Raw genomic sequence first — 19,006 nt, forward strand, 5'->3', positions numbered from 1 at the left:
AAAAAAGTCTGATAATAGATTGCTTTATTCTGTTCAGTAATCCTATATTTACACATTCTCGAGTTGTTGACAGAGGGGTTAGGTATTAAGATTTATATTACATATCCTGTAAATATAACTCCCTCCTGCCAGTTTACGAACAATTTCTCTTAAAAGAGAAATTTCCGACAAAACAAAATATTAAACAAAAATATGCTCAAAGTCAAATTAGAAAAATTACAAAAAAAAACTTCAATTTCTACTTATCCACTCTATTTTCCACTTCCACTTTTCACCGCATTTCCACTAACACACAATATTCCGCAGCTATGTACATTCTAGAGAAATAAAACATGTACAAAAATAAGAAAAAGAAAAACTCCTGCGTCGGTTTTGACGAGGAGGCATCCCAGATGTCTACCGAGCTACTATCGCAGGGAACCTTAGCTGTTCAACATGAACCGTACGCTTATTCTTCGGTTCCTGTAAGCTTTCAATAGTTACCACATTGTGTTCTCTGATCGTAGTCACTCGGAGTGAATCCTCATAGCGTAGGGATTCCTTATCCCGGTTGGACCCCAAAAGGCGATATACAATCGTTCCGATTTTGACCTCCTCCATCACGTCTCAGAGGTTCAAGTTCTCCCGCGCGACCCGTCGAGCTTTCTCCCGCTCGATGCGCTCCCTGGTTTTATCCCATAACTTGCGCATGACCATCCCATGGCTAATAATTTCTCCCTTTACCTCCGCCGTAGAAAAACTCTTATTAAAACGCCTCTATCCATTCCTTACTCATATCATGTTATTTCTGATCACCAGTTTGGATTTAGAACATCCCATTCTACCAATAATCCGCTCCTACCTCTCTGATAAAAACTTTAAAGTAAATCATAACCTCTCACTCTTTTCTCAGTCTGCTGGTGTTCCTCAAGGTAGTATCTTAGGTCCCATCCTTTACCAGGTTTATACAGCTAACATCCCAACCCACCCTAACATAGTCCTAAGAACTAATCCTACAGTATCCTTTCTAAATACTCCACTAACGCCTGTTGAATAGATTCCATACTTAGGACTCCATCTTGACAATAGACTTACTTGGAATCCACGTACAAGACTGAAAGGACAAGAAACTGCTCATAGATTTCGATTGCTACAACACTTACTTGACAAACGCTCTAAACTTCCCATTCACTACAAAAAATTATTATGCACTACGATAATCAGACCAATCTGGACATATGGAATTGAGCTCTGGGGCTCTATGAAACTATCAAATTCTTCCCGCATCCAATTCTTACAATACAAAATCCTATGTAAAATCCTTGGTGCTCCTTATTACGTTACAAATAAACTCATCCGCAAAGACCTTCACATCCTATTTGTTGCAGATTTGGCCCAAAACAGATATGCGTCTTTTCATTCCAAACTCCTTACTTTAAGAGTGTGCAGTTTCTTTTTCAACTAGAAACTGGACACTCATAAATTAATAGTTTAACTATGTATGAATATATATAATAGAGTATTAATTTAATTCTAATATAAACATACGGTTGTAGGATTAAGTTCAAATTATTTTTACAACATTACCAGATCTGATATTTCCTCTGCTAACCAACAGAAAATATATAAATAAACCATCTGAACTGCATTAACTCCAATAAATTTAATTTTAAGAGATGTATTTTCCTAAAAACCGATATTAAGTACACTATTATAATCATGTTTATTCAATATTAGTCAACATAAATTGATATTGATTTATTTTACCACACATAATTTTATTTATTCATGACAATTAATCTCTGAATATACTTACAGATACCAAAGCAAATCCAGTCGAAGTCAGAATAATTAGGCCAGTTAGAAAGATTATCAGATAAAGAATTTTGAATAAATTTTTGGCTTGAGTATAGTAGCTGAAAATGATTAAAAAATTAAATTTTCTTCTAAAACTCTTTGAATAACAGAAGGAAGGAAAAAGTCAAAATTTATTGAATAACTTTAATGATGCTCTTTCATTATTTTACTATTAAAAATTTTGGCATATTTAGATTAATTTTAATTTGTTTCAAAGAGTATTTATTTTCTTTACTTTTACATTTCTTAAAGTAGTAACACTTTTTTTGAAATGGGCATTTTGTTATTGTAATATTTATTGAAATGAAATTTTGAAATAATCAGTTTTATCTCTACAGAAGGCTGCTGTTTGATTTATGTACTAAATTTACATAGTTTTATCATGCTTAGTTCACTATAGATTAATTAAAGAATTGGTTTAAAATATATTGATCTTAGATAAATCAAAAATTGATTTTTATTTAATAATAAATAATACTGACTCGATTATCATTGAGTAATGCTTGACACACTGAATGGTTCCTTTAATATAGCATTTCCTTAATCTATCTTCAAATATCTCCTTGGTATTGTCTCCTAAAGTTGAACATGCCAATTCATATGCCCTCACTTTCAACTTCTCAATAGCAAATTTTAGTAAAATTATTTGAGATGTCAAATGACTGTAAACAATATATGAGAATGCCATTCCAGCACAAATGAGTAAACCTATCGCTTCCACATTTATATGTTGCCAAAAATAAGCCAGAATATGGTAAGGTAAATAGGACAAGTCAAACGGAAACCAACAGGGAAACAACAGCATATAATCCAAGTTTTTCATGTATTTTTCGACAATAGAAAAAATAATTAGGTTTATCTGCATGAAAACAGCAGTGAACATGATATACTTGAACACTTTTTCCATTTCCTTTACTCTTTTCTCTTGCAAGTCATCTAAAAATTGTGACACAATTGGACTTTCATAATCAAACGACTTTGACATACCTGAAAGTAAAAAATTAATGATTATTATTTATTTTTTTAATATGGAAACAACACAAAATGATTTTTAATCTGGGGCAATGATCTGTAGAGTAATAAATAAGGTATAAATAGGAAAATGCTAGGAGTAGTTAAAGTAAGTTTAAGACATCCAAAAAATAAATATTAAAAAGAAAACTGTAGAACTACAACTGATAGTAAACTCTATCAATGGCTGAAAATACTAACATAACTAACTCCCTTTCTACTTTGGAGAAGAAAGTTGAGGATCCCTTGTCTTACCCTTTGACTCTGCTTGTTCCGTTAAATAAAAAACAAACATGAAATCAGTTAATTACCATATATTAATAACAAACAGTACCTTTGACTAACTCTCTAATAGTGTGTCGGTGTATAAAACATACTTGGGTTGATATTATAATGTCGATATTGATTGTCCCATGATGCATGATAACAGCTACAGAATCTATATCACGTATGAACACAATCAATGAGTAAAGCATAACACCAGATCCAAAAACTGAAAAAATTGTCATTAAGACATAATATTTCTTCCAAATCCATTCCCGGTCTATGAAAATGCAAGCCACAGCCAAGTAATTGAGGAACCAACGATAGACTCTGTGATGGCTGAGTACATCTATTACCTTCATTGTTGTGAACTACTTAAAGAATGAGAAATTCCTAAGTATTGTCAACAACTTGTTGGTGAACAGTGAAGTGTACTCACTGCCAAACTTTCTTTGAGAGTGGATACACCACTTATCTGGTCGTTAAAGCATTAAATTTTAAGTTATTCTATTAACGGTGAAGGACAAAGAGATATAATGTATGAATGTGATCTAGGGGATCTGGCTTTAATCATGATTTTTTATTGATGAGAGAATACAACATTGCCAACCTTCTGTTTATTTGGGCTGGTTTAATAATGATATAGCGATTCCAGGTAAGAGGCTGATCCATATGAACTTTAAGATATCTTATTGCTTCACTCACAGGATTTTATTGAAACTTTTTATCTTTTAGAATTAATTTAGGTGGGTCTGATGTGTATTTAAGAGTAAAAATGTTTGATGTTGAAACTGATCATGCATTAAGTAAATTTTTGTTGTTAATTATTAGGGTGTGTCGGCTTACTTTAATTCGCTATTCTTAAATTATTTTCTGATGAAATCTAGTCATCACAAGCGTTATTCCTGTGGTTATTTGAGAACTACATTGAGAGGTTTCAATACTTACAATTAATTCAAATGCTTAAACCACACAAATGCACACACATATACATGTACAGTGCATTTTTTAATGTTGTCTAACATTACAACATTCTCATTAATACTTGGTGCTGGAAAGACAAAGTTTCATTTATTTTTCACTTTGCCATTTTTCATGAATCATGAATATTATCTCGCATTGCATACTAATTTTCTTGATTCCTCTGTGGTTATGGTTCCTTGTTATAACTTTTTTTTATTTGACCAATTAATTATATTCGACAGCCTTTCAGTTTTTGTTTTGTTCCTACATTTCTGAATAAACATAAAAGATAATCTGATTGATATTTAGATAACAATTTCGGGTTTAATGCTTTCATATTTTTCACAGACTAATTTATCTTTACTTATGGCCAGTACTGATTGCTTTTACAGGTGATGTAGTCATCTCAATCAAAACATGTCTCATTATAAACCTTTTAAAAAAATGTACCTCTTAACCATTAACCATGAAAGATCTGGTATTTGATAAATAAAAAACCTTCTTTAATTTTTTTTTCTCCTAGAAATTTTTGGCAATATTCTGTTACCTTTCCTTTAATAAATCAGACTGTTTTAAAATTAATTTGAATTATTTAAAAAAAAAAAAACCTCTTCCATTTGAATAAAAGGAACTGGATGATGAACTTTCGATTACTTCATTAGCCAAAAACTACAACTTTTTTAAGTAGAAACTGGTACAAAAGCTGAGAAAAAAGATATATTTTAATATTAGGAACTTAAATCTGAAGTAATAGTTTCATGGTTTCATTAGAGCTTGTACTTATGGACAAATATGAGGCCAAAGTGAGCCATATTTCACAAAGTCACCCTTAGACACATAAATTCCATTTTATTATTGAAGAAAATAGTATATTTTCAAAAAGCACACATGAGAACATATAACACATATGAAAAATGTAATTATGAAAAAGAAAATGAACATCGATATCTCTACTTCTTAAACTTCATGAGTACAAAGATTCACATTAGCACATTATTGCAAAAATCGAAATAAGAAGACTGGCAGCTTTACAAAAGTGGGGATATTTTGGTTCCATGATTGATGGTTGACATCAGGGATACTTTTATTTGTATGAGTTTCCAAAATTCAATCATAGAAGAACCATCATTTGCATTTCCTGATCCCCTTTCATCTATTTTAACTACGATATTCTGGCCGCTTTTTTCGTAAATAATATTTATTACGAAAATTTGATAGAGTACGTGGAGTTGTGTTAGCCCACCGTTGGCATACACACGGAAGTTACTAACAAGGTGTCGATGTTAGTTAAGTCTTAGGCGGTTCTCCAGCCTGATATCCACTTTACAGAAGGCCTTCGGCAAGACGTATTCAATAGTAGGTAAAAAAGGAATGGCCGTGCCGGGAGATAAGCCCTAGACACTGACTCAGGTAGAGGAGGTCTAGGTAAGAGAAAGTCTGAGGTAGAGTAAGAGTTCTAGTTGCCGATATGAAGCGGACGGACTAGAACTGTCAAGATAGGAGCCAGCTTACTAGTTGCCGAGATGAAGTGGACGGACCAGGGTAGTCGCTAAGGATAAGGTTACAATCTTAGTTGCCGAGATGAAGCGGACGGACTAAGATTGCTGGAGAGAAGGAGAGGAGATAGGCCATCATCTTGGGTATGCGCACTAAACAACAACTCATGTGAGAATACGATTGGCAATGAACCATTCAATCTCAAGTAGAGTGTACGCCACCAGTGCTACGACTTGACCTGGGTAAGGCTTTGGATCTAAGATTGAAGAAAGGATTTAGGGCCCCTTATTTATATGCCTAGTCTATGTGGCTGTGACCGAGAAGCGGTCGGTACATGTCTACTTGAGATAGTTTCGTACATTGTTTTGGTATCGTTTATTAATCATTTTATCGACACCGTTAAGTGCTATGTTACCGAAAGTTTTAATATATAAAAATAACAATATGTTTTTACAAAATGAAGTAAATTAAATTGAGAGCTTCGAGGTGTCGCGCTTTGGCAGGTTGCAGAGGCTCGCTGCGTATGCTCGCTGCCTGCTACAAAGGATTTCAATGACATTTTCTGCGATGATACCAGGTTGAAAAATATTAGATACGTACCCAAGAGTTCTAGGAAATGCGCCATAAGAGCCGAGAAAAAAAATGTTTACATTCATTAAAAAAAACAACATAAATCCCAAAAGTCGCTTCGAGTAAAGTATACCAAAACAATTTTGTTTAGGAAAAATGTTGTCAGATTAGCGCCCTTCAACGCCCTTAAATGAGAATTTTCATTTAAACCAAAAATCAGAAATTGTTGCCCTTGATTTGGAAGGTATTTGTTTTGCTGCCAATACCCCGCGTTAACAAAATAAATTCATAACTCCTCATAATTTCATCCAAATGAAACGTAACTACAATGGTTGAAAAGTTGAATTTCCGCTTTTTCGACCCATACGAATATCTTTTAGATTTCACGTCTTTCTATGGGAGAAAAAGCAGTTTTTAATCATGATAAATTTCTGAAACGTTTTATTTTATATCTCCCGTTCTAATTTCTTTCCGAAAGTTCAATTTATAACAATTCGAGCAGTTCAGAATTTTCAAAATCCCCTTATATGTTTCTTGTAGATTAGTGGTGTCATGTTGAAATTACTGCAATTATGGTGGTTTTATAAAACAAATCAAATGCTTCAGTAAGGCGAAAATAGTGAGCAAAAAGATTCATTTTTGATTACTATGAAAATCCGTATCCATGAGTTTTTCAGGTACAGAAAACGAAATTCATCATTATTTCTTCATAAAAAAAAAAATTTTCTACTTCATTACATCAGACTGTCTAAATTATTTTAATACCGTGTTGCTTTAATGGCATTGTGTGTAATAATTATCAATCGATTTGTGTTCAGATATAGAATAACAAAACAATATTGATAATTGTATTAAATGAGATAAAAAACATATATATCACAAAAGCCAAAAATCGGTTCCTATATTGTGGGCCAAAAACATTTTTTTTTTCAGAATATGATAACTCAAAAACCCTTAGATAGGAATTTTCATAAAAATCGAAAATTATTTTACTCGGCCCATTTTGCAACGTCAGTCGGCCTGAATTGTTTCAATAATTTATCGATTGTGAATTCACATATAGGTATGTCGAAATAAAAACAAATCGATTGGTATACAATAATCATTAAATACATGCTGAGCAAAGGCGGCCTGCTTAAAAAAAATGTATAAAAATATATAAACTATTTTTTTCTCGTATTCTAAGACCCATTGGCAAGAATCCTCCGATAGGTGTCTTTTCATCTATATATGAAAAATATAGATTTTTCAATCTTGTTTCACCAAACAAAAATCATTGAAATCGGTGATCTCACGTGCTTTGCCTCCCTTTCTAAGTAAGCAGTAGCCAACGTAAAACACCAAAATATTAATGAAGATTCCGTGAATAGGAAAGGCAAACATGGATCTATATTAAATTAAAGAAGTTTCCAATCATGCATGGTTGCTATTAATATTGCGCAATCTTAAATGAGAGAATTGTTCTTCAAATATTTACCAGGTAGTACAAGACTGTTTTGAAAACCAAACACTCGTTAATAAAAACAAACCTCTCACAGTTGATGAAAATTTTACGTTAGGAGTCAATTAAGGATCATGTCAGGACATGTATCAATAGTGATTTCATTGTGTTGACAACGAATGCTTGGTGACTTCGATCAAAAAAACATTAATTTTTCATTCGGAGCTCTATATCTTAAAAAATACCAACAACACTAGAAAATCTAAGAGAACATTTAAAGAAGAGTAAATTTGCTAAAATATGAGCCCTAATAGAGTTTTTACGTTAAATAGTTTTTGTGGTATAGCTTTTAAAAAGTAACATTTCATAAAAATGTTGTATGGGACGTACTGAATGATCAGTATTTTGAAAAATTTATATCTCAAAAACTATTTGACGTACAGATTTCTATTAGCACTCAAATCAAAGCTAGTTTAATGAGTTATAAAGTAATTTATGATGTTTATCTCCGTAGGAGTAATAGTTTATATGAAATTTGCTAAAATAAATTGATTTACGGTTGTTCGGACAAATTTTCATTTGCCAAATTTATATTCATAGGTGAATATCATAAAAACTACTACCCCTACGAAGATAAGTGTCATAAACTACTTTATAGTAAGTTAAATTTCCTTTATTTTGAGTGTTGGTAGACATATGTGCGTCTTATGGATCTAGAGATGTATATTTTTAAATATCCAACTTTTTCTTTTTAAAGAGCTATATCTCGAGAACTATTGGAGCTAAATAGTTCTTTTAGGGCTAATATTTTAGAAAATTTACTCTTCTTTAAATAATGTTATCTTAGATTTTCTACTGTTGTTGGTAGTTTTTAAGATATAGAGCTCCGAATGAAAAATCAATAAAAAATTAACGTTTTTTTTAAGGTTTTGAAACAGCCGCCATTTTTTATTCCTATACTTGGCACTCATCAATTTTGACTAGTAATTATATCTAGTTTTCATTAAAGTAATCAAAAATTGGGGAGAGATAACTGCATTTTTTTCTTCCCGGCTCTTGTACTGTAAGTATCCATAGGTTCGGGATGGTTTTAGTAGGCGAGTTGTATAATATTTTGTATGTTTTGAAGTATTTTCTGTAGGTGTTTATTAATATCTTTATTCTTCATTTATAGTATTTCTACTTTTTCCCATATTTTTTTTATACGACTGATTGCAATATCTCAAAATGAAATCCCTGTTATTTAATACAGGGTCGATGTGTAAGTCGATAGGAGGAGTAATTACTAATTAAGATTTCCTAATGGAATGATACACTATTAATTCCAACCATTGATTGGTAGCTTTGTTCAAAGTAAGACATAGTTTGTTTTTGATAAGAATTAATCGATTACTACTTCTGTTTTTTAGTCAGTCGATTCTTAAGGTGGATCCACATGTTGGCCGCTCGCCACGGATCGGAGGCTCGTACAAATGCTCGGCAAACAAAGAGTGGACCATCCACATGTCAGTGTTATTCAGAAAGGCAAACATGGCGGACGTACTAGTGGTTTCAGCCATTGCACTTGGATTGTATTATTTTTATTAAAAAAAAAGAAAATTAAATATAAATAAATAAGATTAATTATAAAAAGTACCAACAAACACCTTTAACCTCTTAAAATCTCTCAGTTGCAACTAGACAAAGAACAATGGTGTAGATGCTACACGAGCGCCCTCACGAACCCCTTTGATCTGTGTCCAAAAAACCGACTCTCGACGGCTCGGCAACGAGCCTAGGCCAACCAAGCCAAGCCACCCATCCACATGCTCGCGTATGTCTGAGTTCGCCATGGCTCGGCCAACATGTAGAGGCCCCTTTAGCATTCCATGAGAAAAAAAAGTAGTCGCTCGACCACTTGAGAAAACATCATACTTTGCAACTGCATTCCTTGGTAATTCAATAAATTTTATAGCACCAGTTTTCCAAACTAACTTTTGTCTATTTTTCAGTCATTTTTAGGGTTCGAAAAGTGTACGGTTTCCTAAATTAATCCATATGGGATTGTCCTGGGCCTGTAATAAATTGAACTATTTTCAGTATATACTGACCTACAAATCTGATCCCTTTTAGTCTATCTAATATGATTCGTTGTATGTATAATATATTGCCAAATTTATCACTACTGAAGGTGTGGAAACTTTGTTTTCATGCAGAAAGTGAAAGAAATTTTTGTTCTCAGAATCGAAAATTTTCACTTTTTTCCCTTTTAGATGTCGAGAAACAAATTTACTGTCGAAATTATGTCTATATTCCTAAGCCTAAATGGCCAACACGTGATAAATGTAGCGTAGGATTTTTCTTCTAATATTCAAAATCATTGTAGAAATCACATTATTGCTTCAGTGCATTCCCATTCGCCTGGGGACCCCTGAACTACGCTTGCGGCACCCAGTTTTCGAACCAATCGTTTAGCTCATTGAGACTATTAGTTGCTGTGGCTGGAATGCGAACTTGTTAAAATCCTAGTTAAAATAAATAGCATACTTCTTAGTCTATTGAAGCACATTCGTGGATATAATCATTATTCTCAGAGAGCGTCGTACAGTCTTCAGTCTAACTATATAATTATAGGTGGGTGACTTCGAGTACACCTTAAACTCCAAATCTCGACAGCATTGAGCAATGTAGTTGAAACCATTGAATCAAACAATGGTTTTTTTTCCAGGCGTCAATATTTTCTTTTGTAAGAATTTCTACTCATATTTTAAGCTAGTCCAGATTTATATTGGGGTATTTGGATAAAAATTATGCTGTTTGAACTTCATCAAATACCATTGACTAATTTTATACGGGCATGTCCAAATGGATCTTCCTTTACACCACTATGTTTTCATCCAGAATCTTTCCGAATTCTTATTATGTTTTTCCTTTTTTTGAAAGGATGGCTGACTTGAACTATTTTTTAATGTGTGGTATTCAATCAAGTTAGAAGAGATTTCATCTCGCAAACATCTTTCCGTACTTGCTTTTTCCTTTTCACTACCTACCTAATAGTATTGTCCAGTGTAATGAGATATTAAATATTTTCTAAGAAGATTATTGCGTTATACTTCATAGAAGGCTTTGAGAAGTTCTGGATAAACATCATAGAAAGGGAGAGGGTGATGGGGAATCGAGAAAGGATACCGGTAAAGTCCGAAGGATGAATCTCGACCAACATCTTCGGCAGGCTAAGTACAAGAGTGAATTTATCCGATAGGCTCCGACATTGGAACACACAGTTCTAGAGGCGCACGCTAAAAAAATATATATTTGTTTAAATAACTATTTTTTTTTATAAGTCAACAAATTTTTATTTTTAAACCTTCTTGGTGTAATTGTTGATTACAGCTTATAATTTTGTATGACCGCTATGGTGATATTTTAAATAGAATAAAATTAAAATAACAGGAGAGTGAAATAACAATTAGTAGAAATAGTGATATTTTGTATATATTAGAAGAGGGATAGTTGGGGGTGTGGTCAGAGAGTAACACAAATAAGTTAAAAAACTTATTTATCATTGCCAACATTTCGGTCAGAATTTCTAGCCTTCATCAAGGCTGCTTGGAAGACGTCGGAAATCCAAGTAACTTGGAGCCCTGATGAATGCTAGAAATTAGGCCGAAGCGTTGGCACTAATGAATAAGTTTTTTAATTTCTTTGTGTTATTCTCTTATCGCTCCCCAACCATCTTCTCCTCATATATACTATTCACGGTCAACTATCTTCTCCTCGATATTTTGTATAGCTATGTTTCTATTTGATACAGTCCAGTATAATCCCAACTTAGAATATTTTGTTATATAATGTCTTATTATTATTTAACAATATAATATATTGGGATAGAATAATGATTTAAGGTACTTAAATAATTAAAAAGAATAAATTCATTTGTTATTTTTTTTATGTATTTAGTGCAATTTATTTTATTCATGTGTATAATAAAAGCAAGTGGAAATACCAATATTCATGTTGTTTTTTTTCATTTAATTAATATGAATTTAACGCTGACGCCCATATTATTAGTTACCAATGAAAATATAACAACTTAACATACAGTATTTTGTGATTTATTTCTGTGGGTTGCTAACATCATATTAAATAAGAATACGAAGCTTTAACCATCTGAAGTAAATACAAAAAAAGTTAGTGAAATCTAAATAAAAATAAAAATAAAGGAAAATATATAGAGTAGTAGCAACTTGCAGCTATATAATTTTGAAGATCAACTTTCTGTCCTGTCAGTGTATAAAAATAAAGTTGTCTCAGAGTTCTTTCTATCATTAATTTCAGTGTGGACTGGCATTCCTTGGGCATTTCATACCACTCTATTCCATAAATAGAAAAACGAATGCTCTCTCCCTTTAAATAATAAAATATAATACATTCTTTTACAGTTTAAATCCATACGTAACATAGATGGAATATACAATTTTAAGTTCCTTGGAAATATTTTTTAGGGCCCGTGGTGTATTCATTTTTGGGGACCGTGGCAAATTATTTTTGGGACCTCGGGCTGACGCAATTATAAGTTTTTAGGGAAATATATAAGAACAATGTTTTCCCACCTATCGTCATTACAGTTGATATGTAGCGATAGTTCACTGTCAAGGCGTATCCGTATGACAGTTAAACGTGGCAGTTAATGCTACTCTTAGTTCACTGACATGACTTGTGGCGTTAACAATCACTTCCGACCCAGCGCGACATTACTTTCACGACAGTAAAAATACAACAGGTATAATAATTCTCTAAAAGCTGGCAAAGTTTAGGATATTTTTCACGTTGATATTTTCAAGGCACTGAGCAGGTATTTTTTTGACAAGAGAATCGGCAGTATTGCTTATTAGTTAATTATCCGTAACAGAGCAATGGACATCTCCGGTTATATAAAACTCCCTTTTTAAAATAAATATTTGATCTCATGTGTATATAACATAAATAATTTCTAAGAAAAGTGTTGTTGTGACTATACTGAACTTTTTTTTTATAGTTAGCGGAACTAATTACAACCTAATGACAATAACGTATAAAAAGCTAGCGACTGATAAAGGTTAATCTTGAGTTGGAAGTTTACAACGACTAGCAGTTTCAAGTAATGAGTCATATGAAATTCCAAATGTATCTGTTTCCCAAAACCAAAGTTATGGATCTGTTTTCTGATATGGATTTCTCTGTTATAGAACATATGTTGATTTTAAATTAAATGTGGTTCTATTAATAAAACCAAGAATCTTTTTGACATTTTTAATTATGGTTGAAATACGATTTTTACAATTTAAATTGTAATAAGAAATATGCCAAAATCTTCAATTGATTACGCTATACGCAGGAGTAAACTATAGATAGTTGATATTAAAAAATAACATTAGGACAATTCAAGGATATAAACAAAATTTAAAGATATAATAAAAAAAATTAAGGGTGTATTCAATATATATATTCAAGATTCGATAGAAAAAATATGATATAATTTTTAAAAATGCCTAATCATTAATTTATTTAAGAAAAAAACATATAATTTAAAAAAAAATGTGTATTGAATTAATTTTGTGATAAATCCACCCCTCAATGAGAACTTTCCAATGGAATGGGTTACTTTTTTTTTATGGATTTTGCTAGTAAATCAGATTACAAGATGAGTTCATATCGGACACCTTTTGACCCTATGCGTCCTGAAGGCATAAACCACTAAATACCGTTGACATTATTTTTTATTGCTTGCAAATGTAAAGTTTATTGAAAAACCCTAAAGAACTACAAAATCATTTCAGGATTCAATTTTCCGTTGAAATTCGTCATCATAATTGAGGCTTCATCATCATGACAATGGTCAATGTAAGTAACTCAAATTAAGATTTTGGATTCTACACCATTTTGTTCATTTGCAGTAATTACACCCAAATTGTCAAAAACTGTAAAAGGATGTTTTTTATCACCTTATACCTTCAGGGTGTGTTGGTTCAAAACTTTGTATGAATTTGTCTTAAATTTGATTTACTCTCATAACCCATAAAAAGTACCTCATTCCACTTAAAATTCCTTAGGTGCACTGGGGAAGATTAGAAAATTAACAATACTCCCAAAAGATGCACCACATGCTACTGTTAGGACCAGAAAAAATCAAATCAAAATTATAGCTGTTAATGGTGGTGAAAATGTATACAGGCATACTAAACATATACATAGTTAAGAGAGCAACAACCCTTTTGTTTTTTTATCTTCCTACCTTGGCTTTCTGGCATAGGGATGCAGTAGTGGAGTAACGTGCTGGGCCTGCGCATGCCAATGTTTTGAAAAATCAACAATTTATTTTCTTATTCTTATTAAACAATTATATAATAATGTTACGCTACAAAAATGAACTAATACCCCTCCCTTGAAGGTTCAAAATTGTTCCTTTCTCCTTTCTCATTTCCTTTCTCTGTGCTGCATATATTCACCCCACTAAGGAATAAGGGTTCTCTTATTACAATCAGTTTGTTATTGTGTACTGCTAGATACTGATATTATATTATTATTTTTGGCTTTTCTAGAACAGCTGCTATTTTTTATTATCATATTAACTATAGTTGGCATTAATCAATTGTGGCTCTAAACTGTATGTAGTTTTCATTAAAGTCGCCAAAATGAATTGGCTTTTTTCTCCCATTGGGCTCTTGAAGCATGTTTGTAGCAATTATTGAGTAACAAAAAAGTTATTAATTTGTTCTTAAATCTAATTAATTTTAAATACACTCTACAAGATATTTGTAGAGCTTGAAGACATTCACTACAACAGAAATATTTTATGAGTGTTCAATGTTTGATAGGTAAACACTTGATCAAAATCAAAACATTATATTTAAATTACCCAGAGCCTAATTACATTCATAGACTCATTTATTTGAATTTATAAAAATATTTACTAACACAAAAACTGCAGATAATTTTCTATTTTCTTATTATTTCATTTTTAAGATAATTTGCATCCTTTTTTTCTTTTTAGTTTTTCTTTTTTCTCTGTTTATTTATATAAAAAAGCCTTTTTCTCTTTCAATAATATTATACTTGCATAAATGGTTCTATTAAGGCCGATATAATGAGATTGTGAATTTGGAATCACTCGAATTACTTGATGTATTCAAAATCTACATGATACACATTTTTTTTTTCATCTGTTGACTGAAAAATAAAAAAAAAGTTTCTTTTGGAACTGCTAAATGATTATACCTACAACCTTGTTTTATTAACTGTTTAACTTTGTGTGAATATAATGACAGATTTAAGCAGTATTAATTTTGTTCTAATAAAATCATATAGGTGTTAGAAAGCTAAAAATGTTAAAAAGCATTTTTGTACTATTACCAGATCTGATATTTCCCCTGCTAACCAACAGAAAACCATATAAAATAACCATCTGGACTGCATTAACTCCAATACACTAAATTTTAAGAGATGTGTGTTCCAAAAACCAGATAATGAGTACACGATTATAATCAAGTTTATTCAATATTACTCAAAATACATTTTATTTATTCATGACAATTAATCTCTAATTATACTTACTGATACCAATTGTCCAGTCGAAGTCAGAACAATTAGGCCAGTTAGGAAGATTATCAGATAAATAATTTTGAATAAATTTTAGGCTTGAGTGTAGTAGCTGAAAATGTTTAAAAAAAATTAAATTTTCTTGTAAAATTCTTTGAATAACAGAAGGAAGGAAAAATTAAAAATTTATTGAATAACTTTAATGATGCTTTTTCATTATTTTACTATTAAAAATTTTGGCATATTTAGATTAATTTTATTTCATTTCAAAGATCATTTATTTTGTTTATTTTCTTAAAGTAGTATTACTTTTTCTGAATAGGGAATTTTTTTATTGTAATATTTGTTAAAATGAAATTTCGAAATAATTATTTTTTAGCTGTACAGAAGGCAGCTATTTTATTGATGTACCAAATTTACATAGTTTAATCCTATATAGTTCATTATAGTTTAATGGAAGAATCGGTTTTATATAGAATGACCTTAGATAAATTAAAATTCTTTTTTTAAATTATTAATACTGACTCAATTATCATTGAGTAATGATTGGCGCACTGATTGGTTCCTTATTGGTTTTCTCAATCTATATTCAAATGTTTCCTTGGTATTTTCTTCTAAAGTGGAGCAAGCCAATTCATATGCCCTCGCTTTCAACTATTAATAGCAAATTTTAGTAAAATTATTTGGGATGTCAATTGATTGTAAATAATATATGAGGAAGCCATTGCAGCACAATGAGCAAATCTAACACTTCCATATTTATGTGTTTCCAAAAACCAGAACTTATTAGTTGCTAAAATTAAGTTGAATACAATACTCAAATGCTATATCAATACCAATACTAAATCAAAATTGGAAATAAGCAGACTCCTTTTCTACCATAGGAAAGTAAGTTCAGAAACCTTACCCACTGGCCTTACATGCATTGTATAAATAGTCATGATATCAGTAAATTATAAAAGTATTAATAACAAATACCTTTGACTAACTCTAAGACAGTATTCTTGCATTTGAAAAACACTTGGTTTATTATTATAAGGTCGATGTTGAGCATTACATGATGTTTAATAACAGCTACTGAATCTATATCACTTATGAACACAACCAATAAATAAGACTACATCCAATCTACATAAACTACATCCAAAAAGAGAAACAATTGTCATAAAGACTAAATATTTCTTCCAAATCTATTTCCGGTCTATGAAAATACAACCCACAGCCAAGTAATTAAAGTATCAACGATAAACTCTCTGATGGCTGAGAACATCTATTAATTTTTATTACCTTCATTATTGTAAACAGTTTAAAGAATGGGAACTTCCTAAGTATTGTCAACAACTGTTTTGTAAACAGTGATGTGTACTCACTGCCAAACTTTGCCTGAGAGTTGATAAACCACTTAGCTTGCCATCAAGGCATTAAAATTTCAGTTATACCGTTAACAGTGAAGGACATATGACCAAGGGGATTAGGAAATATTTTCTGTTTACAATGATGAACTGAAGATATTTCATTCTCCTTTAGGTTTCGATATATTCTAATGGTACTACGGTAAGTGTTACTATTGGTACTACGGTAAGTGTTACTTTACTACGGTAAGTGTTACTTTCTATATCAAAATATCTTCTTTTTTTTTATTATGTATGTGTGTGTGATCCTACATTCCAAAATCTAGATGAGATCCCTATTTTACATCTGTAGTGATTCTAATTCAACTTTTTTAAAAAAATATTTCTTACATGGTTATTATAACAAAGAAAAAGACAACCCTAATGGTATACAATAATTTTAACTAATAAAAATAAATTAGTAACAAAAAATTATCTAAATTATGTATCTAAGAAATAATAATAATCAATATGGAATTGAAGATAGAAAGAAACAAATTCAATTTTTTTTTTTTAATATTATTAATTCACTTTTTCTTTCTGTTTTAGAGGGATTGGAAAAAAAAAAAAGAATAAAAAGAACTAGATGATGTAGACTGGGGCCGACGGTAGCAGCTTGGTAACGCGCCTGTCTACCAACCCAAAGGATATATTATATGTTCGAACCAGGCCCTACCCGGGATTTTTTCAAGCATATAATTGCAAATACTCACTCATAGCCCAACCGAGATTCGACGAGCCCCTTCAAGTGGTTTCGCGAATTAATTTAGGAATGGGTCATTCCACGTAAACTAAGTTTTTGAACTTTATCAGCTCACATTTTCGCCACTTTCTTAGGTTTTGCTGAAAATACCGCATTTGACACTCTATTGGTTTCAAATGATATTGTAGAGGTTGCGCCATTTACCTACTTCTAGCGTAGGGGTTTCGCTATTTTCCTTCTTGTACCAAGAGTTCAGCATCAAAAAAAAAAAAGAAAAAAAAAAAGGGATACACTGCCCAAACCTCTTTATGAATAAGTATTATTTATTAAAAAAAAAATTAATGGTAGCTGCACATCACCCTACCGATTAGTCTACCGTTTGCATACACACTGGAGTTATAAGTAAGCAGCAGCCAATTTGTTACACCATCATATTAATAAAAATTCTGTGAATAGAGTGTGAAAACATGGAATCTATTTTCATCATCATCGTATTCTCACGGGCCCGTCCGTAGCTCAGATGGTTTGGAGAAGTGTTACCGATCTGAGATCTACTGGCGGTGCCAGTTCGATTCCGGCCTGAGGCGTCGAGATCCTTAAGGTGGATCCACATGTTGGCCGCTCGCCATGGATCGGAGGCTCGTACAAATGCTCGGCAAGCAAAGTGCGGACCATCCACATGTCAGTGCTATTCAGAGAGGCAAACATGGAGGACGTTGAAGTGATTTCACCAATTGCCCTGGAATTATATTATTTTTATTACAACTAAATTTTTATTACGTAACTTGATGTGGTGGTGTAGCGTTGAGGTTCGCCCTAATTGTAGTGTTGCGGACTCGGTCTCTCCTTGTTTTCTCCTCAATATATCTGAGAAATCTCATTTCTGACTCTTGTATTCTTGATTTATTCTTTTTGTTTGCGTCCATGATTCCGAGGAATCTGTTAGAATGGGGAGAAACATTGTACTAAACACAGTCACTTTTGTCTTCATGTCCACCTCTCACCTATTTAAGAAGCCTCTCTTAAAAATTCTGCCAGCACTTGACATTCTCCCTGTAACCTCCGTATCATTATAACTATTTTTATTCAGGTGTGTGCCTAGGTATTTGAAATTTCCCACTTGTTCGAGTACCTTGTCTTCAACTCTTACACGCATAATTCTTCGTGGCTTCTTCCCTGTCCTCATTACTTTTTTTGTCTTTGTACAGCTTATAGCCATGTTATTCCTAAACAGTTCTTCTTTTAACTGGACTATTTTTAATTAGATAAGTACCTAAACACGAATGATTCTGCAATCTTAAATGATACGAGTATTTATCAGGTAATATAAAACTGTTTTAGAAACGGAACATTTATTTGTATAAACAACTCACTAACTATTCATAAAAAAATTATTAGGGTGACGCCATTATAATACCTCAAGCAGTAAATCTTTCCCTGCAAAATGAAGTATCATGTAGTTGGAAATCCATGAGGAATGAAATCCGCCGAGAAAATTAAAAACTATAAAAAAAACAACTAAACCATGGACCATGTCAAATCGTTCCGATAGTAGGGAGGGAAACAAAATTTCTAGATTTAGGATAGGACATACAAATTTGATTCATCCTTTAATTTATCAAAATGTCGAGGTGAAAAAAAATTATTTAAAATATTATTACTATTTTATATTTCTTTATAATACGTTTCGGGCCTACTCATATTCATGTATTTTGTTAAGTGTATATATTTCCTTTTGAAATATTGTCATTTAGTCACATTACAATTTACAAC

The 19,006-nt window shown here is 31.8% G+C and overlaps 1 protein-coding gene and 1 pseudogene across 1 annotated transcript; both read right to left on the reverse strand.

Annotated features, from left to right (window-relative positions):
* Positions 1 to 251: 251 nt before the first annotated feature.
* Positions 252 to 3,540, reverse strand: LOC136795318 (uncharacterized). The gene is made up of 5 exons (XM_067045490.1): positions 3,182 to 3,540; positions 2,319 to 2,823; positions 1,796 to 1,895; positions 1,567 to 1,665; positions 252 to 317 (listed from the first exon to the last, which is right to left on the reverse strand). Exons 1-5 carry the CDS (start codon positions 3,471 to 3,473, stop codon positions 252 to 254), a joined length of 1,062 nt encoding a protein of 353 aa, XP_066901591.1. The 5' UTR covers positions 3,474 to 3,540.
* Positions 3,541 to 11,654: 8,114 nt separating this feature from the next.
* LOC136795319 (uncharacterized) lies at positions 11,655 to 18,159 on the reverse strand (annotated as a pseudogene).
* Between the last annotated feature and the right edge of the window lie 847 nt (positions 18,160 to 19,006).

The sequence above is a fragment of the Halyomorpha halys genome, unplaced genomic scaffold (genome assembly GCF_000696795.3).
Source record: "Halyomorpha halys isolate HHAL.00 unplaced genomic scaffold, Hhal_1.1 Scaffold669.1, whole genome shotgun sequence".
Taxonomy (NCBI): Eukaryota; Metazoa; Arthropoda; class Insecta; order Hemiptera; family Pentatomidae; genus Halyomorpha; species Halyomorpha halys.